Source organism: Amblyomma maculatum, chromosome 8 (assembly GCF_055883805.1).
Source record: "Amblyomma maculatum isolate TAMU_Amacu chromosome 8, ASM5588380v1, whole genome shotgun sequence".
Classification (NCBI taxonomy): domain Eukaryota; kingdom Metazoa; phylum Arthropoda; class Arachnida; order Ixodida; family Ixodidae; genus Amblyomma; species Amblyomma maculatum.
The window spans coordinates 81509232-81532775 of record NC_139351.1 but is presented as its reverse complement, the minus strand read 5'-3'; the positions used below and the strand labels follow the sequence as shown (position 1 = coordinate 81532775).

At 46.0% G+C, this 23544-nt stretch overlaps 1 protein-coding gene across 2 annotated transcripts; it reads right to left on the bottom strand.

Moving 5' to 3' along the window:
- Positions 1-2879: 2879 nt before the first annotated feature.
- LOC146181614 (E3 ubiquitin-protein ligase Topors-like) lies at positions 2880-22401 on the bottom strand. Of its 2 annotated transcripts, none has more exons than XM_084576623.1 (4): positions 22245-22401; positions 19890-20182; positions 15771-16075; positions 2880-5092 (listed from the first exon to the last, which is right to left on the bottom strand). In XM_084576623.1, the coding sequence occupies exons 2-4, from the start codon at positions 20169-20171 to the stop codon at positions 3916-3918; spliced, it is 1764 nt and encodes a 587-aa protein (XP_084432749.1). In that variant the 5' UTR covers positions 20172-20182; positions 22245-22401; the 3' UTR covers positions 2880-3915. The 2 variants fall into 2 exon arrangements, with proteins under 2 accessions (XP_084432749.1, XP_084432748.1); XM_084576622.1 differs by lacking the exon at positions 22245-22401 and adding an exon at positions 21273-21505.
- Positions 22402-23544: the final 1143 nt, after the last annotated feature.

Sequence of the window (23544 nt, the reverse complement as noted above, 5' to 3'; positions counted from 1 at the left end):
TTGCACATACAAGTCTCCAACGCAACAGGGAAAGCTTCGATTCTTCCTTGTAATCCCTTTGGCATCAGTAGGGGTGCAGAGCTATCACCGCCTCCCCATCTCCTCACCCCCCGACTCTATTTCACAATCTGCTTTCTTCGTCGCATTTTCAGCTGCACTGCATCGCGATAACCTTTTCTTCTTCTTTTTGGCTACACTCTGAGCATCAGCAGTTTGAAAAGCAGAACTCGCCTCCGCAATGGTTTGAGGCAAATTTAAAAGTGTCAGTCCTGGTGTTACTAGTTTTGTTCCATTGTATTCGCTGCTTTTCACTTTGCTATTCAGAGTTCATTTGAGGAAAATGAAGGAATCAAATGAAAAGCGGACGGCAAAACAATTCAAAAGACAATGTCAGCTCAAGTTGGCACCTCCACTTTTGTTGCCAAATATCACTATTACATTTCGATGCTACCAACTGGAAATGAGCACTTTTCATTCAGATTAAAAGTACAGTAGAAGCCCGTTAAGGTTAACTCGATTAAGATGAATTCTCGGACAGACGAACAATGTGGAGCCATATACCGGCTTCTCACAGAACTCAACGTAAAAAAAAGTTGTGGGGGTTTAAGCATGGCTTGAACCTAGTGATAAAGCAAAAGCTGTGTGTTGCAGCGATAGCCTCTTTAACAACTGCTTTTCAATCTGCAGTTTTTTCATAATTTCAATTGAAATTAGGTTTTGGGGAAAGGAGCCTTTATACTTTTGAGTGGACGCAACTGAATTGTGGACACCTACACCTAACCAGGTCAAGATCATGCTTTCACTTTTTTTTTTTATATTGTACATTGGTTTATAAGAAAGCGTATACATTATGTCAGCAAATTTGGACAACCCTGCAGTGGCCACAGGATTGGGAGGAGGTCAGTTTACATCCCCATTCCAAAGAAAGGCAGTGCCAAAGATTGTTCCAACTGCCGCACGATCGCGCTTATTTCGCATGCTAGCAAGGTGATGTTGAAAATCTTCCAAGGTAGGCTGCAGCAGTATGTGCAAGCTGGGTTTCGCAAGGGCAGAGGAACCAGATTGCCAACCTTTGCTGGATCATGGAAAAAGCAAGAGTTCCAGAAACCCATCTACTTCTGCTTGATTGATGATGCAAAAGCGTTTGACTGCGTAGATCACAGCAGATTGTGGCAAGCTCTCCAAGAGATGGGAGTTCCAATTCATCTCATCTGTCTCCTCAGGAACCTGTATGAAGGGCAAGAGGCCACAGTCAGAACTGGGCATGGTCTTACCGATTGGTTTCTGATTGAGAAAGGAGTGAGACAAGGCTGCATACTGTCGCCCTGCCTATTTAACATATATGCTGAGTGCATCATGAGGAAGGCCGGTCTGGATGAGCCTTCAGCTGGACTGAAGATTGCTGGAAAACGTATCAACAACTTGAGATATGCGGATGATACCACTTTAATGGAAGTGGAACTCAAGAGACTTCTGATGCGCGTACAAGAGAGTGAGAAGTTCGGGCTTAAACTGAACATTAAAAAGACAAAGATCATGGTGTCTTGCCCTATCAAGTCCTGGAGCATCAAGGGACAAGAAGTGGAAGCGGCGAGATTTTCTCTTCTTGGTCTCCAAGATTACCCCAGAAGGAGACTGCAGCCATGAAATTAGGAGACGCCTGCTTCTGGGAAAGGGAGCCATGGCTAGCCTTGACCGCCTAGTAAAGAGCAGAGACATTACACTGCCAAACAATATTCGTATAACTCTACTACGGTCTTTCCAGTTGTGATGTATGGATGCGAGAGTTGGACTGTGAAGAAGGCTGACCGCCGAAGAATTGACGCGTTTGAATTGTGGTGCTGGCGGAGACTCTTGAGAGTTGGACTGCCAGAAGATCAAATCAGTCGATATTGTCGACCATAAACCCTGACTGCTCGATGGAGGGTCAAATTCTAAAGTTAAAGCTCAGCTACTTTGGTCATCTGATGAGAAGAGAGGAGTCGCTGGAGAAAGATTTGATGTTGGGAAAGGTTGAGGGTCACCGAAGAAAGGGTAGGCAGCAAATGCGATGGTTACATGGCATCCTCGAGGCGCTGCAGATGAAGTTATGTGATGTTAGGAAGATAGTGAGAGACCAGAAAGCGTGGCGTCATATGGTACATAGGGTCACGAAGAGTCGGACACGACTGAACTGAACTTATAAGCAGATGCGCAGTATCTGCCGCAATTGAGAGAAGGAGGATGGGAGAGGAAGTGGAGTAAGAGGTCTCACAGTGGAAGGCTACGGAGCGATTTGGCCACCTCTGGGCCTTTTAATGTGTGCGGACATAGCACCAACCCAGGGCTGTCTCTTCGTTTAAGTTCGGTTTTGGGGAAAGGAAAGCGCAGTATACATTTTGGTGAACACTTAAGAAATCATAGACACTGACACCTAATTAGGTCAAGGTCACTTGAAGGCCAAATTTAGCATCACACGAAGCCTGCTATACCTAGCATAGTGAAGCTTTCGCTTCCATTGCAAACTGGTTTACAAGAAGGACAAGGTGCAGTATCTGTCAAGGTCACTTGAATGTGAAAACCTCCGTGACGCTGTCGGCTTGAAAAACTGGCGTAGGGAAGCTTCTGCTTCAAAAACCACTCAAGATACTCTGTTTTGCATGTACTATAACCGTTACCACAAACTGACCATTAACCATGGCGACAAATGAGCTGGTGCAGGCTGCCAGTTTGGATTATCTAGTAAAAATTAACGTGATAAATTACAGAACTGCTAGAATTGCCTTTATTATCTGAGACTTCAAATTTACCAAGTTCAAATTACCGAGTTTTCACTGCATTATTTAAGTACAATAATTCTGGTACTCTTCATTAGCATTCAGGCATAAATGCCTGACAATAGAAAGCACGTGCTTGATACGTGTCACAGTGCCTTCTTTAAAACAATCTTTACAAAACAATATCTTTCTTCTTCAACCTAAGTAACCATCTCTTGCAAGGATCACGGAATCAAAACAAAGACGAAAGGAAAACCAAAGAATCAAAAATATTGTCGCTGGATCTCTTCCAAGGATCACAGAGCCAAAGGAAAAACAACACTAAATCAGAACACCTCCAGTGGATTGGTCAACTGCATACCGTAAAAACATAAGCAAGATTGCTCTTTTCTTTTTGACAAGCAAAAATTAGCTTCAGATGAACACAACAAAATCTGCAAGTCACATTTTTTTATGCATACATTAAGTCAATTCTGATGCCCCCCCCCCCCCCCTTCCCCATTCTATACCACAGATAGCAATAAAAAAAAAAGGGGTGGGGGATACATTTTGATTGCTCAATGACTGGTATAAATAACAGAACTCCCTGCCAAGGCAATGCCAAGTATTTGTCAAACCTTCCATTCAAAGAAAGTGAATGCCATCCTACACCACAGCTGGCAATAAAAAAAGGAATCAGAGCAAGAAGCGAGGGGCGGGGGAGCAGGAACATTTTATTTTACTTCCCCAATGGCTGGTATAAACTACTTAACTACCTACCAAGCAATGCCAAATATTCGTCAAGCCTTGCATACAAAGCAAGTTTGTCATGTCTTGTTTGGCATACTACTATGGGAATGTACCAACCTCCTCTGCTCTGAAGAGCAATCAAAGCCTTCAGCTGTGCAAGTTTTGCGTAAGAGAGAAAGATAGGGGGATTAGTCGGATGTTTCTTGAATGTAATAGGGTATATTTTAACACTGCGGGGCCTTCAGAAGCCTGCAAATATCTTTGCTATGGTATATGTACATGTTTTATTCACACACACACTGCCCCCCCCCCCCCCCCCCATCCCCCACTCCACCAAAAGCACCAGTCAGCACTGTTCAGCTATGACGCACGGTGTTGAAGAGAACTGAAAATATGAAGAAAAAAAAACAGCCAGCATAAACACACGTGCTCAGTCTTCGTCAGAGGAGAAAACCATTCGTTGCGCCGGCCTTCTTGTCCGTTTCCGCTGCACCACACTCTGGCGGTGAGCCGACGAAGACGAAGGTTGGTCCAAGGCGGCGGCTGACAGTCGTGTAGAGACACCGTTTGTTCTCATCGCTGCCGCGGGACTTCGAGCCAACATCCTGAGTCGCTTGCGGTGCATGCCCATTCCAGACGGGCCAATGCACCGCCGATGTGCCGGTGTTGCTACCGCATCTGTGTCCTCATAGTCGCTGTCACTCTGCGTTGAGGAGTCTGAATCACTAGACCAGAACACAGACATGCGTTTCCGTGCCACAGGCTTCCGTCTTGACACTGGCAGCTGTGGCAAAGGAGCTGGCGTTGGAGCTAGTGTTGGTACTGCCCCTGCTGCTGGAGCAGCTACTGCTGTCGAGGTGGCAAGCCCCTGCTCATGATCGTCGTCTGATGACAGCTCGATGACAACAGGTGTCCTCGACTGCGTCGGCAAGACTGATGTGACAATCATGCAGTCGGAGTCATCCGATTCACTCGCCACCAGGTCAACCATCGTGTTGTGGTGAAGGCCACTAGGACCCGGCTGACTCGGGTCTCGCGCTAATGGGCCCAAAGTTACAGGTGCCCGCTCTACCGGTGCCAACCCAACACTGTTGTCGTCATCCTCGAGCGCTGGTGGCTGCAGAAACTGGGCTGCTGGTGAAGCACCTCGCGCTATCACGTTGGCCCGCGCGTCGTATACGGCCACCCGATCGTAAGCCACCATATCGAGCGGTGAGCAGACAAACGCAGCCAGCTCGTGCAGGAAGTGTGCCGTCCGCTCACCGAAAAAAGGCCGCACATGCTCGGCAAACTCGAGGGAGCACACCTCGTAGCGGGTGACCAGTGCCAGCACCAGCTCGGTGGTGAAGGCCAGCTGGGCCTCACCTCCGTTGCCCAGCAGAGCAAGCAGCTCACGGTTGAGCCAGGGGATTAGCCGGTGGGTGCAGGCTTGGTTCTCCCTGAAGAAGGCCGGTGTGAAACGGCGTGCCGAGCGCCGGTTGTTAGGCGGGCACACCCACAGATCCAGCTCGTAGAGGCTGCGCCGCTCGGTGCTCGAGGTGGGCAGCGGACCGGTGGCAACCGTGGAAGCAGCAGCAGCGGCACGCATCACAGCAGCATGGTTCGACCTGGTCAGAAAAATCAGTTGTGAGAGAGAATGCAAACAATCTTGGTCGGGAGTTTCACACTGGAGCGACATCATGGTCAGACTGAATTTGATATAATAGGGGCTTTAGAAATGCCCTAGAAGCGAAGAAGGGGCAAGCAAGAAAAACGAGAAGCAACCCCCCAAATAATCGAACCAAAACATTCCAAACTGAGGAAGCCTAAAGAGCACCTAGATCGGAGCACCACTGAGAAAGCTATGCAAGAACTGTGTTTGAGACACTACACAATCTAGCAAGGATGCAATACAAACACATTAGCGATGGGAAACGAGGAGTAAAGTCAGCCCTCACAGACTGATGCGGAATCGTCCGCAAGAAACGGTGGGTTGATGAAGGGAATGGGGGGAGGGGGGAGGGAGGGTACAGAAGAAAGGTGCCAAAGGATGCATGAAAGTGCAAAGCAAGCTGCGTGTGCAACATGCTGCGGCAACCACGGTATTTTTAATTTCCACTAACAACAAGCATAACTGAGGAGAAATATAAAGGTGAAATGCTGCGAGTTGCAGATAAACACCTGAATTGTAAAAATTCCTACACCGAAGGTACCGTCCCCTTCCAAGTGTGAGGGGAGGAGGGAAAACGTTATTAGCTCAGAAGACAATGCTCGATGGCTCACTCAAGGGCTCGGCGTTGGACAGCCGTGTCCAAGCTGCGTGCCACAGCTTCCCGACTACTCAAAACATACTGTGCTACAGCTCCAGTTTAGGCAGCAAAGCAAGATCATAAAGTGGGCTCTATTGACCCAGAGAGCACAGGGGGCACAGTCGGAGCTATAGCCACCGGGAAACATAACAGCATTCTGGGCTGGTGTAGGGAGAGACAGAGACTAATTATGTCACCAAAGGTCAGTTTCACATTTTGCTATTTCACACCAGAGTTTCTCCAGTCAGTAATACACTGTGATTGCATGTTACGAGACCTTTGCGGAAAATAGCTAGTGGCAATGGAACAGTGCATAAACACTAAGACAAAGGAAAGACCACAGTACCAGAAAAAGTGCGCAAACTGAGCTGACATCTACTGCTCCTATAGCAGGACAAAAAGAAGCAGCAACACTGCGTAGAATTTCTGTATTACTTTTCTTCCCAACCGCAAAAGGAAACAAAACCAGCTTTCCAACTCAGACGACCTCCGGCGCTGCATGGTTATACACAAAAACAATACACACACAAGAGAATTAAACCAAGAATTAAACATTCGGATGTACCAAACCAGCCAGGCTGACCAAAAACCCCATGCTCAAAACATTCCACTCTTTTTGATTACGTAGCTTATTGCTTCGTTAACGCCGGCACCTTCAGCAATAGGCTGTTTCTTCATCGTGGAGGAAATCTCTGCAGCGGTAATGAATGCGCATACCTTCACAAGGAATTTGCGCTGCACCCGCCTGTAGTAAGAGAAGGAAGTAATAAGCCCAAAGAACCGTGAAAAACATAGGACAATCAAAGGGCTAAACAAATTAACATCGAACACTGTCCCAGCTTTTATATACAAGTGCATGTGGGCACCACAGATCAACCACTACAAACGGCTGAAATGCAAATTAACATGGGCAAGTAAAAAATAAAACAAGAGTGTACAGGCACATGCAAAAGTTTTCGGAACGCTGGAATCGCAAAAGCCATTGGGGAGGCACTTCAGCTCCGCTTTTCAGGACACGACACTATAAACGTTACCACAGAGTATCTGCCTCTAGCTCCTGTTCCCAGTACCTTTTCTGCGTATACACGGTTTGCTGCTCATCACTATTCCTTTGTTTGTTGTCTGTATTATCTCACACATACTCTTGAGCGTACAGTCATAAGCTACCACATTATTGGAAGGCCACCTGGCATAGCTCTAAAGCCTCGCTTTAGCCAGTCCCTGCAAACATGACTGAGCGGCATATGGGGTAACATGTCCTACCCGGGATTGAAGGATTCCGATCAGTTCCATTCTCCTTTCTCCCCCCATCAATTTCAAAAAAGAAGCCCTACTTAAGAGCTCTTGGCATCTCAGGAAGTCTCATGGCATCACACAACCTTCCTTCACATCAGCTAGAGCCATGCCAGTCAATTATTTTTTACTCACAACGCCAACAATGACGGATTTTCTGCAGAAGAGGTCCTTCAACGTCATCGCATTGGAACGTTAATTTCTTAGAAAACTGGAAGCCCAGCCACACATTCAGCGATACACAGTGTGCAGGAAACTACACAGCACGTCCTAAAGTTTGTGGCTGTCTTCTCCAGCAATCATGCTTTGTTATAAATTTTTCATCACAAAAGCCTTTGCGAGCACCTGTATGCAAAGAAAGGAGCAGCATCTATTCATGCTGCTACCCTTATATTTTGATTCAGTTAGCGTGTAAGAATGCACTAGATAATAGCTTAAGCAGTCCTCAATGAACGTAGAGATTTTACCAACACTTCTCTGGGCGTCTCCTCCTAGTATGCTGTTGGCGGATCTTTAGGCTTACAGCATCCGACCAAACAGCACCCTCCAACACAGGAAGTCATGGCACACAGCATGGGCATGTTAGCCATAGTCATGGCCATAGCCGAGGGCTTGAAAAACTGCAGACCAATCAGCTTACTATCTCTTACGTACTGATCACTAATACAATTGGGACAATCTTAGGATTCAATCAATCAAAGGATCAAGCAGGTTTTTTGAAAGGGTACTCTACTATAGATCATATCCATATCCTTAAACAGGTGATAGAAAAACGCTCGGAATATATAACGAGCCCTCATACATAGCAAATCACTGATTACAAAAAAGCATTTGACTCAGTAGAAACCACAGCGGTCATACAGGCATTGCGAAATAAGGGTGTAGACGGACAGAAAAGTCCACGATCCAACAAGAGTTTTACCCCCGCGTTAGCGCGGAATGCAATGACTGTACTGAGTTCATGATTGTGGCCATGAAAGTGTTAAGCAATTTTATCTCGCATACAAAACGCAGAACCTTCAGCGAGATCACGAAGACGTGAGCGGTCAACCGTTGGAGTGTCACAACGGTCCTCAGCTGTAGCTCAGCTCGCCAACCGCTTTCGCGCTGGCCACTGCCAGCGCAATTATTCCTGCTATTTGTCGCGTAGTACACTCACGCAGCGCTTCTGCATATTTTATTGGCTATTAAACTCACGTGCGTATTGGTTCTTCTATTGTGGCAACTCAGCATTGCGCTGGCATCAAAGTAATATATCGCGCCTCACCTTGCAACGCGGCCCCAATGGGGGACGTGCGCTCAGCACACACAAAAAAAAAAAAAAAAGAGAGAGAGAGAGAGAGATCTGCATGAATAACATATTTGCTGAGCACCAACTTCAAATGAAAATGCACTGCAGAGTATACTATGCCATTTTCCCTGACTTGGCGAAATTTTTGATGGTTTCCCCGATTTTTCCCGGTGCATAATATTTCTGTGACAATTCCCGGTTTTGCCGGTTGCTAGGCACCCTGGATAAGGCTTGATAGAGAATACCTCAGTAATATGCGATTCGCTGATGACATTGGCTTGCTAATACCTCTGTCACACTAGCAGATTTAATGTCATTCGATGCATCAAATCTCACTCGGTTTCTTTCGGTGCTACACAGTAAAATATGTCATTGGAAAATGGGGACAATCCGCTTTTTTCACAAAATGTGCCGCCCTCTGGGAGTGGCTGAAAATTCGTCTGCTACTGGTTGAAAATGTCCTTGGGAGATGCAGCCGCCAGCGAAATGATGGTTTTTCTTGACAGCTATCATCATCTGTCGCATACGCCTGTCACTAATATTAACTACACATGGCCTCTGAGATCAGCTCCAACTACGCCGATCACGGAGGCCAAGAACTGCGCATGCGCAGCTGGGGTTGGTGGCTTGTTTTCAACCAGGGAAGAGGCGCGCATGCACAGAGCGGCCTTGTGAGAAAGGCAGATTACGATCAGCTATAAAAAACTACTGCACTTAAGGAACATCGGTGCGCATAAAAGGCATTTGAGATCACTGTGTAACAATTTAAAGCTGATCAAAACATTTCTGTAAGATAATTCAAGCGAAAAACGTTACTTTTGGCTGTGCTGTAGCACTTTAGCCATAAAAATCCAAGCTAAGTATCGAGTCACCCACAAATTCAATAAATGTAAACAAACAATATGGCTGAACACAGCGGAGCACGGATACACAGTGCGGAGACGCACGGAGACACGTAGAGCACGCAATTGGCGTCCAAACTGTGAGGCACTCAGTCACAACTTTAAATAGTTCCGAGATAAGCATACGGCGAGATGTGGCCATCAAGGAACACAGAGCCCAAAATAATCGTGAGTCGCTGCCATGACTGGACCGCTGCTGTGACCGAAAGCAATGCTGTTCTGCGAGAACTTGCAATGCAAATAATTTTACACCTAAATTAACAGATTTTAACTCTAGAAATATAATTTTTAAATTTCACTATACGCAGAATATGTTGTTGCGTTACTTGTTTCTGCTGCATATCTGGTGTCAAGAGTACACATTCGGTTCGCGATCGAATGCGAATGAGTTCCCCAAACTAATTCGAACCTAATGACATTAAATTTTCTCGTGTAGCAGGGGAATAATAACATTAGATGCTAATGTCATTCGATATGCATGACATTAAATTTGCTCATGTGACAGGAGTATAAGTAACTCAGGGAATGAATAGCAAAGAATCACTGATGACCTAACAGAAAGGTAGGTGTAAAAATTAATATGCAGAAGACTAAGGTAATGTTCAACAGCCTCGGGAAATAACAGCTGCTTACAATAAGTAGCGAAGCACTGGAAGGGGTAGGGGAATATGTCTACTTAGGACAGGTAGTAACCACAGATCCAGACAATGAAAGCGAAATAACCAGGAGAACAAGACTAGGATGGAGTGCACTTGGCAAGTACTCGCAGATTATGACTGGCAGCTTACCGATATCGCTCAAGAGGAAAGTATACAACAGTTGCATCTTACCTATACTCACCTATGGGGCTGAAACGTGGAGGCTAACCAAGAAGGTTCTACTTAAGTTGAGGACAATGCAGAGGGCTATGGTAAGGAAAATGGTAGGCATAACACTTAGAGATAGGAAGCGTGCAGACACTGCAGAGTAGATCAGAGAAATAACTTGAGACAATGACATTCTAGTGGAAATCAAGAGGAAGAAATGGGCATGGGCAGGGCATGTAGTGAGAAGAAAGGATAACCGATGGCCACTGAGAGCAACAAATTGGTTAACAAAAGGAAAGCGTAGCAGGGAGTTGCAGTGAGGCAGGTGGGTGGATGAGGTTAAGAAGTCCGCAGGGGTAAAATCAATGCAGCTAGCACAGGCCCAAGTCAATTGCAGTATTTAGAACAGGGTGTCGAACCGGAACCGAACCCTAATTTTTCCCACCTCTTGGAACTGAGCCCGAACCGGAACAAAAAGGAGAAACCGTTCCGAACCGGTTCGCAGTACGCAGTACGGTTCCAGCTCACTTTTGCTGGCAACTTATCTTAATTTTTTTCTTTTATTGCTGCTTGTAAAACGCCTTCCCATTCATTTACAAAGCACCACTGCATACTGCAAACATCACAACCGTACTGAAAAATTGGCCCTTGCAAAAAGATTACCAGAACAAAGGAAAATATATTGCCACAAGCATAGCGCGAATCTGGTGTCGGGCTATTGTTTCATGTCGAACACGGGTGGCCGCTGCGGTGCGCAATGGCTCATGGAGAAAGTTGTCCCATTCAAGAGCCTTCCTAGGCAGTGAAACAATAGAATATAAATTGTAAGTTAATACATGCATGCGTGGTGTGGGATCCTTATACAATAAAATCTCGTTACAAGAAGCATGGTTACAGGACACACACTGTTATAAGAAACACTTGAAAATGGTTTGGTTGGTTTTCCTATGTTTGCCATGTTAACAACATTGTATACAAGAGACATGGTTACAAGAGACACTCTGTTACTAAAGACAAATTTTCCAGGTCCCTAAAGTAATTTTTCCACTATTTATAAGAGACAAAATTAACCCAGGTATACTCATGCAATGCAGCTGACTCGTACCAACTCGTATGTGCGACAGTTTAGATTCCCTTAATCAAATTCTGTTCCATATCACTGTCCTGTTTCGTTGTAATATGTCAGGAACCAAGAAGGAGTGCCTCCTCTTTACTGAGAAGTCAAGATGTACCTGTTGTTTCAGTCACGCAGGAATGTGATGACAGCGGCTGAAACAATAAGGACATTTTGACTTCCCAGTCAAAAGGAGGCACTTCTTGGTTCCTGACATATTGCAACAAAAAAAAGACACTGATACGGAACAGAATTTAGATAAGAAAATCTAGACTGTCACACATGCAAATTGATAGGAATGTTTAGTTACAGACACCTTTTTGGGTTCCCTTGAGTGTCTCTTGTAACGAGGTTTAACTGTACCAAGACCGATGTTAAAAAACTTGAAAGAATTCAAAGAAAATCCATAAGATTTATTTATTCTAAGTTTTCGCCATTTGATTCCCCATCTGCGCTAATGAAGATTAACAATATCCAACCTCTTGAGACAAGAAGAAAAAATATCCGTCGAGAATTCCTTTCCCTGCTCATAAGTTGGCGCTCAATCCTGCACCCTATGTATCCTTTTTAACTACACACCCTACACGTCATCATCCTAGTGCCCTTACTCTATGCTTTGCTCAAACTGACACATTTAAATTTTCCTTTTTCCCACATACCATAGCAGAGTGGAATCTTCCGGCACAATGACTGACAGCGCATAGTCATGCTGCATGTTCCATTTTGTTTATTTTGTTCATTTTACTTTGTGCTTTTGTATTTGTAATATCTACTTGTGTATTTGTTCTGCTTGGATCTGTACAATGATCTACAGTATGAAATAAATTAATTTTAAAAAACTAAATATGCAACCATGCACAAATCAAAAATGAAATGGATCGGTTAAAAAAATGTCGGAAATCATTTTATTTTCCTATCGTTCCACGACATCGCAATCAGTCACATAGCATGTGCACAGCAGTCATATGTGTTGCGACGCCAGCAGATGCAATTTGGTTGACCGAGACTTCAGAATGATAAGCCGACGCTGATCGTGGGAAGGCCACCTTGAGCAGCAATTTAACACTCTTATCTGTATCAACTTAGCACAAAGATGATTCCATAAGTTGATTTCCCCTTTTGTCTTTCTTTCCTTTTGTCCCTAGCAATGTCTGCTTGTTTTATTTCCCTTGGCAAGTTAAACTATGCCAGGTATGAAGCTCCGACGTTCAAAGATTGAGTGGAGCAAAAAACTGAATGGAATTACTGGTAGGAGTATTAATATTAATTCACAAGCTCTATTTGGTTTGCTATCATTCCGATCCATACATCTACAGTGTCAAAAAATAAAATGCATTTCATCACTTTATCCACCATCACTGATGCGAATACCTAAGACGGGAGATTATTTTTGCAGGTCCTGGGGCGCTCAATCATGTGACACAAAAAAGACATAACATCTAGGTCACGCCTGCGTGTCCCGTTTTTTTTTTTTTTTTCTGGAGGGAGTGAGAGGGTGTCTGCAAGATGTCTGTGAAGTTCAGTGCGCGGGAAGGACGAAAGCAGGCGTTTGGCCGTCAGAATGTGGCTTCGAGCTGGATGAGGGAAGTGTTTAGCCATCCCGCGAGCAAAGCACACAGCAGCATGCACGGTTCATTTTTTTTCTTAGCAGCGTGAAAAGATTAAAGAAGGGGCGGACAGGCTAGCCAACGTAGGCAGCACGGTTTCAAACCAGTGACAGATTGGTGATTCCCTTCGCAAAGCACAGTGCCGTGTGCACGCTTGCTTCCTTTTTTTGAGGTATGGCCTGCTTTGGGGCCTGAGCGGCAGAAGCGCTAAAGATCTGACTGCTTCTGTGCATGGCGCGTTAGAGCATAGGGCTCAGTAGGCCGCTTCTGCACCTTAAGTCACACCTGTTATGTGAAACAAGTATAGTGACGAAAAATTGTCTGTCCATAAGCTAAGCAACATCTTGTATAATTTCACAGCTAAATTCCAAGTGAACGTTTACTCGCCCCTAGAAGATGTTCTCAGTCTGAACAGTTATTTCTTTCCCATCACTACAAAATTGCTTCTGTGGGGGCATGCGTGCATGCAGAAAACTCAAGCGCAAGTAATCAGGGTACTCTACGCCACCCATGTATCGTGTGATTGCGCACCGAGAACCTGCAAAATATTCTCCCAAGGCCCGTTTCACATGATGCGATTTTTGCACTGCGACGCTGCGATTCTCGTCATATAGCCGCAGAGCGGGCGTTGCTCCAGCCGCGAAGGCGTTTCTAACAGGTTGTAATTCAGTCGCAGCGTCGGCGTGATCGTACTGCGACTGACCAGTGAGGAGCCGAGAAGCGCCGCGATGTCATGTGACGTGTGATGACGTGAAACGGGCTGGCACGCCCAGTATCGAAGGAGATCGCGCGCCCCCATGAGACACCCCCATTTTCACTACCAAGTGGTTTCATTCGGAGCAGCAACGCGCTTTTTGTATGCTGAAAGACTGCCCGTTTTCATAAATACGTATGAGTTATCGTTAAGAATCTAAAAATACATCTGAATATATAAATCAAGCACGCTCTGCGTACGCATTTTCTACAAAGCATCAAACAACCCTGAGGGTACCTCTCACTGAATTCGCACGAGGGTTCGCTGCATGTGAAAGCGCTGTGCGAAATCGCACTGCGGCGTCACCGACTGCACCGAAAATTTTCGCTGCAGTCGCAGCATGTGAAACGGGCCTAAGACAATCAAGAAAGCTGGTACTGAAAAGTAAAAGCGCAATATTGAAAGAAAATGTAACTCATGAGTAACCTGTCTATGGGGTGCACAGTGACGAGGGAGGTTGGGATAAAACCTTGAAAAGCAGGGAAAGGGACGAGGTCAAGTGAAGCGAAGGAACGAGCGACTAGACCCTCAGGAGAAAAAAAAAAAAAAACACAGAGGGAGGGAATAGCATAAGCTGTGAAGTCAATGAACTGCGGCGTGAGACCCTCAACATCACAATACGTAGACCAGCCAGGAAAGGTGCCGGGCAAAACAACATTTGATCACCACACGAAAGCAGTTTCGTAGGATCACCAGCGGCAATCAAGTAGTACCGCTATAGATGGCAGCAGAATCTCCGCCCTAAGAAGTTACAAACTGAGGATGAGCTTCAAGTGTTTCTAATGAAAAGAGAAGAACTAGGAGACTGCAAGAACTAGGAGACAGCGGCAGATTTCTCAAGGCTGAAATAGTACAGAACCTGCTTTACGCTTTTCAGAAAGTGCAGAATAAGCAAAAACTCGAGAATGTTTTGAAATTTTTGGAGAAGAATTTGCGGAGTCCAGAACTGTATTCACTAGCTACAATACCTCTTGCTTTGATATCTACACAAGTCAGCGTTGAAAGAGCATTTTCTGAGATAAAATACTACGTCCTCTCATCATCGAACCCGGACGACATCAACAACCCTTGATAATGTCCTCTTTCTTCGGTCTTTCTACACTGGCAAATAAATAACTTGGCAGCATTTACTGAGCCCATAATGAAATTATGTGAGCAGCCATGATGTCATATCATGCTTACTGTAAATTATGCAACTAAACATGCCAGTCTAGCCTTAAAGTTGTTCTGAAAGAATGTATATAGTGCGCCAAAGCAAGCAACCATGACGTGCAACAAGACTGTGTGGTTGCACTGTGCCGTGGCCACAGGAGCGATATAATTTAATCCGGTTCTCCGGAAAATATGAAGAGTCCAACCATCAATACATGGCGGAGGGGACTTTTGTCAGCGCCTTTCAGGCCATAAAACATGGGTGCTTTGCATTTCATCGTCATAAAAACGCAAAATGCAATGGCGTCCTTGTGCTGCTTGATATATAGTCACACATATGGTATATACATCTTTAGTCTTGGTGCGTGTGCTTGGTTCGGCCTTGATCTGATTTAGAAGTGATTTAGTGGGAGCCGGAAGAAACATTATTGTACATGTAGTAGTGGAGGTTTCACTCTAAAATAAAATTCATGTCAAATTCTGTGCACCTGAAAAAAGCATCAGGACACATTATTTGCTTTTAACTTTCTTTCGGTGCGTGATCGCTTGTTGGTTAAATGTCAATAAAAATAATCATTTTTTCCCATCCTGCTCTAACTGTCGATCAAGCATAAACATTTTGCAGAGTTCTGTACATCCAGTGAAGCCCGTCATATCTGATGACAAAAACAATAGACGAACTACTATGTGAATTTTCAGCTTTTATTATGTACTAGAACCGGACAGAAAACTCAGTATTAAAAAAAGGGTGGAGTAAAAAACACTTTTTTTCTGAACCTGTTTGAACCCACTTAAACCAGTTGGTCAGGGTCAAACCGGTTCAAATCGGAACAGAATGTGTCTCCAGAGTCGAAACCGAACCCGAAAAGCGTGAACCCGAACCTGAACAAAACCAGAAAAAATTCCAGTTCGACACCCTGATTTATGGAAAGGCCTTCGCACTGCAGTGGGTATAATCTGGCTGAAGACAATGATGATGATAGCCGACAAGACCCACTTTGCAACCCAAGACTGTTGCTGGGTGACATGAATGACTACACCCAATTGACACAGAAATTTGTACGAGCACAAAACTGACCTCGCTCGCGAGCTCCTCGATGAAGAGCGAGACCTTGTCGCACTGAAGCTCAAGACAGAGCGCCGCCTGGGCGTCGAGTGCCACGTGATGAGCATGGGTGAGTAGACCAGGTGGTGGGCCAGCAGCAGGGCATTGCTCAGAGCAGAGGCTGCCGAAACCCGCGCGGCGCCCCCCGTAGCACTGGTGCTGGATGAGGAAGACTGCCCATTGCTGCTGACGAAGTAACGATCGTAGTCTTCAAATGAGCGCACATTGTGCACAATGCTCTTGAAACGCTGCTTGCACAGCGGACACTCCGCCTTCACCTGCAAGCAATCAACACATGAATGGGCAAGGGGCACGGAACTTCGCCCACGACACGCGTCATCTGCCACTTCAACGGGCCACCAAACCCGCCCTAAGAAATATGTAACTCGTCTCGAGGAAGACTGATCATCTGTCTGCCATGCAGAAGAGTGGTAGGAGAAGGATGCATGTGCGCACTATTGTGCCCACCTCAGACACGAAACACTTCTGGTTGGGTTTAGTTTATGAGATTTAACATTCCAAAGCGACTCAAGCTATGAGAGATGCCGTAGTGGAGGGCTCCGGAAATTTCGGCCACCTGGGATTCTTTAATGTATACTGACAACCCACGTCGAAAAGCAGCCACCGCAGCTGGGATTCGATCCCGCAACATGACACACTTCTGCAGGTAGCAAGCTACATGCGCGGCGGCGAAAGGTGTGCACCAGAGCATAGGAGACGTTTGCATTGCATGGTTGCAACGTGAATGCAAGCTATCAACAACGATCCGTGCAGAAAAGCCTGCTGTGCCAAAAGGTGGTGCGTGGATGGGAAACTATTATTTTCCCGTCTTTTCCTAGCCCTCCCAACGTTTCAAAGCAGAACAAAAAAGTTCGGGTTGGTTTTGGTTTAAATGTTTTAACAACCCAGCGTGTCTCAGGCTATGAGGCATGCCGCAGTAAAGGGCTAAACAAAATTTTTGCCTCCATCAAAAAGCAGCCAACACAGCTAGGATTTAGTTCCGCGTCCTTGGGTTTAGCAGGCAAGCACCCTAACCAATGAGCCACCATGACAGAAGCAAGAAAATGTGAATGACAGAGCCCCTAACTTATAGTGCAAAACGCAAGTCAAGTGCCATGTCAGTGCACATTACAGAACCCCAGGTGGTTGAAATTTCCGGAGCCCTCCACTAGGGCATCTCTCATAGCCCGAGTCGCTGTGGCACGTTAAAACACCATAAACTGAAATCAAACCAATTTCATCCAAAGACTGAACAATCTCCAGGCTTTTGTGCACCAGGAGAACTCCAAATCCACTCAGGCATAAATTGCCGCTCTGTGCAACAAATTTCGTGCCGTATTTACTCGAATGTAACGAGTCTTTTTCACGATTTTTGCCTCTCAAAGTTTACCCTCGTGTTGCAATCGAATACTGCGATTTGGCTGGCCTAAGCAGCGCCAGGGTGCAGCCATATTGAATTCATCACCATTCTATTTTGGTTTCCGCAGTTTTACAATGTTATGTTGACAATGTTGGGTACCACGGAAGCCAAATCCCAATCCATCCAAAGTCAGAAAGATGCGCTTTTTGCTTGTAGGCTCAGGATCACGTCATTTAATCACAAACTTGACGAATTATTGCTGTGTGGCTAGGAGCCCGGGCTGTGGCAGCAGTTCATTACATTCATCCACTTGGACAATGCCTACAAGGAGATCAACATAACATACTTGCTATGCGCCAGCTTAAAATGAAAATGCACTGCAGAATATATCATGCCAATTTCCTTGACTTGGCAAAATTTTTGATGGTTTCCCTGACATTTCCCCGATTTTTCCCAGTGCATAAAATTTCTCTGACAATTCCCGGTTGCTAGACACCGTTATCTCGGTGACACGGTGAACTGTGGTCCGCCACAGTGATTCATAATCTCATAATAAATCTGCATGCACGCGTATGCAGCCCCGTTATAAAAGGAAGCAAATAGGCAGGGTAGCAGTCCTTCCCGTTAGCCAGGTATTTTTGCCAGGAGACTTCACTTCAGGTTTGTATGTGTCACTGACAGCACACACTCAAGACATTATGGACAGGCATGGCATCTCACCTGTCATCTACGAGAGTTGTCATTTGGTTGTTAGAGCCTGAACACACGCATGCTAGTTCAGTTGCTCCTCTCTATGCCTCTAAAAAGACCGACAATTCTCTTTCCTTTTCGCCGCGTTCGTGCTTGAGGCAAAAGCTCAGACTAGAAGAGCATAGTCTTCTCAAAGGCTCCTAAACTGAGGCATAAAGGCAGAAAGAAGCGCTGGTCAAGTTTGGTAAATCAATGACATGCACTTTATTTTGCAGCGTGCATTTGGTACTCGCACTGCTGCATAAAAGTTACTTCCTACATTAAAAAGTATGCATAAAATGAAAAGTGAAACAAAGCTTCTCCATTCAGCCTGATCAGCGAGCTAAATACATCCCAGATGCATAGATACTCTGCAGTTTCTTTTGAAACTATCCCCTACTCCAAAAGTATTGACTGATTGATTGATTGATTGATTGATTGATTGATTGATTGATTGATTGATTGATTGATTGATTGATTGATTGAAAAACTTGTACCATACTTACTTTGCACACTTCTGTATACCAATTTAAAAATGCAAAGTAAACAAAAAAAGACAGGCCATAAAATTATGAATGATGGCAGAATACAAAAATGAAAAAGCAATAAATAAAATCACAATTTTTTAGTCAGCAGCACCTCACACGACCATCCGCCGCTGCTTCAAAATAGCTCAAGTGTCGCACAGTTGCGTCCTGCCCCGCACGCGCTAGCACAAAACGACATCAGGCGGTGGCAGTAAGACAAGCATGCAGCAGGCAGGGTAAACTCTGCACTTTGTTTTCATAAGCCGCATTAGCAAGAATCACTAGTGAGTGAGCAAGCAAGAGTCACCTGTGAAAGTCTGGGAGGGAGGTGCAGGCATAGTGGCTTATATTCGTTCCCCTATTCGCAACCGCCAGTTATATCTACCAATGCCAGGAGCATACAAAGTAAGCATGATGCACTATAATCCATTACTGATACATGCTCAACACAGACTGCAATCCCTTACAGAAACATAGCGTACCCCTAACATTCAGGACCGCGAAATCTTCCATAATGCTGACAAACATATGCAATTAGCTAGCACATCATTACCATCAGCAGCTGAGCTATACCCACTGCAGGGCAAAGGCCTCTCCCATTCTCCTCCGATTATCCTGGCTGTGCTAGCTGCCTCCACTCGACCCTTGCGAACTTCTTAACCTCATCCGCCCAATTAACTTTCTGCCGCCCCCTGCTACGCTTTCCTTCCCTAGGAATCCAATTTGTTACCCTCAGCAACCACCGGTTATCCACTATCTACAGCGTTGGTCTATTTGCTACATCCGATAATGTACACCATCCTCGAGTGTCAGTACCAATACAAAACATGAAATAATCTGGCTGTCATCAAGTTTTGACCATCACAAATTAATACTAAGTGAATGGTACCTATTTCTACGTACCCCATATACATTTACAGGCAAACTCTAGGATTGTCTTAACAAAGTAAGTACAATGCCCCTCCCACTTTTAAGCTTAACTAGGCATTTTCATTTTCCTTTCAAATATAAATACTATGCCCACATTGTCTCCATTGTGAGTGCAACGCGGTGAATTCCAATGCATGAGCCCTATGGGGAGACCCGCAGCTAGTACGATCAAAAGGCTACCACTTTGCCCGGAACTGCAAACTATTAACACCACCGCAGCATCTGTGCAGATTTAACAACTGTATTATACCACTAACCCACACATGGATGACAAGATATGGGAGACAGAAGACTGTCAAGTACAGCACTGTCTCCCATATTTTGTCCTCCCTTCTAGGTCCCCATCATCACATGTACGCAATGCAAAAGTAACCGGACCCGTTTCCACGCGTTACTGACGGCAATTCCACACGGAGGATGCCATCGGCCTAGAATAAGATGTACTGCAACCTGGCACAGAAAAGCACAGAACGCCCAAATCCTCTCCCCCAAAAAAAACCATCAAGTGAACATCTCCCACCATAGCAGGAGCAGAGGACAACGCACCTTGGACCATTCCAAGAGACAGGAGAAGCAGAAAGTGTGGAAGCAGCTATCGGTGAAGGACTTGTTCTCGGGCGGCCCCAAGCAGATGGCACAGCTCTGCTCAGGGGAGCTGGGTCGCTCGGGCGACTTGGCTGATGATGGGCGACGCGTACTGGATGGCTCGGCGCCGCTGTCCCCTTTGGCAGGCTCCGACTTTACTCCCGCCGTTGAGGCCACTCCATCGCTACCACTGCTGCCACTGTAGGCTGAAGGGGTCACCACTTCAACCTCACTGGTCGCCATGGTGGCCTGGCCTGCAGGTTAATCAAAGATCGAGAAAAGAATAAAGTGCCCAAAACAGGTGACAGCCACTAAATAAGGCTCACACTAATGACTAGTGCATTCCATGAGAACAACAGACTGCCTTAATTTCACTGTGGCCACTTATCTTTGGAGCTGCCACCAGATTATAATCTTGTAACAACACGCTTGATTAGAAGACCACATGAAACAAAACGCAAAGAATTGAACAGCCAAAAAGATGCACACACGAAAACAGAGAAGTCTGCGCGAGTCTTTTTGGCTGGTTAATCCTTTCTTCATGCAATGCACAAATAAAATGTGTTCTACTGGGAAAAAAAACACCACCACTGAGCAAGCCGCAATTTTTTTCAAAAAATACGTTTTCCCAGTTCACATCTCGTTAAGCCTTCGCAGTGCAGCATACCAGCTCAGTTTCCTAGTATTTCGTTTACTTTTTCTAAAAAAACGCGCACAGAGGGCCTCTGCAGAGGGCAATGTGGCTCTATGTTATTCACGCCTTGTAACCTACTAGGCTGCAACGCACCAAGACAAGCACAAAATTTCGCCTCGCCCTTGAACAAGTGTTTAAACAGACAGGAAATGCAAGCAGACGATTGCACCGTAAGAAAAAATGAAATTCGCCAGAACATCGATAACGAACTCTCGCCAGCGCCGGACGCTATCGTTTCTTTTTTTCCCCCGCTTCGAGAAACGAAAACAGGAAAGAAATTTCAAGATTGGAATTAGCCGGGCCATTTGGTGCATCTTGGCATAAAACACGAGACTGAGCAAATCACGGGACAGGGATCGTGTCACTCTTCCCCGGTCCTGTGTTTTGAGACTATGTGCCAGGAAACAAATGTGAAAATTCAGAGCTGCGAAGGTCAATGTACTGATCAGGACTTGACTGCATACACCTGATTTCTGCTAGCATGGATTCACGGTCCTCTTACAAAGGGTGCCAGCGGAAGTGAGCTTACGCACCCGCTGATACACTAGCCATTGATCTCCAATACACAGAACGAGGCGTTGTGTAAGCAAAAGCGAGCTAAAAGAACACGGGGTTTTACTATTTCGTAAGCCTGGAGAACGCGGTCTAACCTTTCAGCGTCACGAGCCTCAAAAGAACACAGATTACACGAAATACGCGGAGGCGAGGAAGGCTTCGTTCGCACTTCAAAGCATTTTTTCCGGATACCGTTCCCAGGCCCCTATTTGACGCCCCAGCTACAAGAACCTGGCGAAGCAAGTCACTCCACATGCGCATACACCTATCCCTCCGTCCTTTCAAGCAATCGAAAAGCGACGAAAAAATAAATAGCCAAAGCGGCCAAAGGCCACAAGAGGCAGCCGATGACATGAGGCGCCCCCATGCAGTACACCACCTCGCTCAGGAATTTCAGAAGCCATGCCCTGTATCACCGTTGAAGCTGGCTACGATGAGCACATAGAATGGAATCGAATTTTCAAACTGTGACACACGCTGGAAATGCGCCACAAGCGGTCAGATTTCAAAAACGGTTGTCTGCAAGTGCTACGTCTTCAACGGTCTGGAGCAGGTCATTCAAGAGAAGGGGATCGACCGATGTTTACGAGAAACAAGAAGCCACGGCTTTTGTAGTCACTTAATGGTTAAAGTTTGAAGATCTGCCTCGACATCACGCAACAGAGTCGGGTGGTCATATTCCGTGACCTACACAAGATCGCAGCGGCAACCCGCCGCAACATGACCTCACACCTTTCCCACAGCAGCCGCGACATGGACGCCCGCAACCGTGGCAGCGACCGACCCCAGCTCGCGCTTCTCATTGCATCGGTGAGATTACGTGACCGTGCAGCCTCCTCAGAGCGTGCGATAATAAAATTTAATCACAGGCGTATTCGACACAGCGGCAACCCGAGCGTTATAACACGACCCACACTGCGTTAGGCCTTCGTGCACTACGCATAGTTCCAACTCAAAGCTGTCAAACGCTCGAGTCTGATATGAGCAGACTTATTTCTTGGCCATGTCGGTTGAGAAGGCAAGATCCGTAGCACGATGAAGATGTAATAAGGCGTGATGTGGCTCACCTCAGGCGTGGAACACGATTTTGAGAGCAAGGTCAAATTTGTCAGTTGGTGAACACATCACATAACCGTTCAACAGCACGACTGCAGCAGCGAATAGCTCTTCGTTAATTTGGAGTGTGCCCTCACTTCTGCGCATGCGCCAGCCAGAAATCAACGAAGAGAAAAAGTTGACCGGATATGATGTAACATTTGTTGCGTGTTGCCGCTTCCCTCATTCACTGGTCGCCGCTCGCCGCTTCTAGCGGACTCTGGCTGGCATCGGGCTGGGAACTCCATGGGCATGGGGTTGTCGCTAGCATGGAGGAACGGACTAGGGCGAGGCTGTGGCGACTGGCGAAACGACTTCCACTGTGTCGCTGCGTGTAGCAGAGTGCCTTTCCATTTGAGCTGCGTCTTCCCGTACTGCTGGTCGTCGGTATCTACTGATAGCATCGTCTCCGACCTGTTGACCCTGCGACGCTATGAAAAAAAAAAAAAAAAAGCTTTGCATGGCGCACGCTGATTCATCACCTGCCCTTGTCGATGAATTAGTTCAGTTTTGTTTTGCGACATGTGTGTGGTGTGATTCTGGAAGAAGCTGGATCAGAAAGAGCATTGAAGGACTCTGGCCGTAATTATGAGGAGAACGAAACGCAGACCACTGCGACCATCCGGAGTGTCGTCAGTGTCGTCTCACAAGATGTTTGCAGCACTGCGAAATGCTGGGGGATCCTGTCCATTGAAGATCACGGTAATTATCTCGCCCCTGCGATCCTGATTGGATCAGGTCGCCCCAGCGACATGCTTGTGGTGTGATCCTGGAAGAAGCTGGATCAGAAAGAACATTGAAGGACTCTGGCCGTAATATGAGGAGAACAAAACGCGGACGACTGCGACAATCCGGAGTGTCGTCTCACAAGAAGAGCATTGCGAAAGGCAGGTGGATCCTGGTCCATTCAGGATCACGGTAATTGCATTTCGCTGCAAATAGCTGTAAACAGCCACGTAGTAACCGCGAATGGCATTATGGCAAGCATTCGAGAGCGGTTACCGTGCAAGCTCAATCGTGGAGAAGCGGTGATGTGTGAAACGCGCCACGGTCGCGAGCACCGTGGACCGTGGTGGCGAGCATGTGCTTGAAAGCTTGAAACACTTGAAACTTGAAATGGTGCACAGCTTTAAATATTGCAGATAGGCAGTCCAAGGGCAGTCGCTTGGAGGATCGGAAGACCATGACCATAGAATGAAAAAAAAAAAATGCGCATAGTCATGAATTTAATTTTACATTTTGCAGCAGTTAAATGTAGCAATAATAGTAACA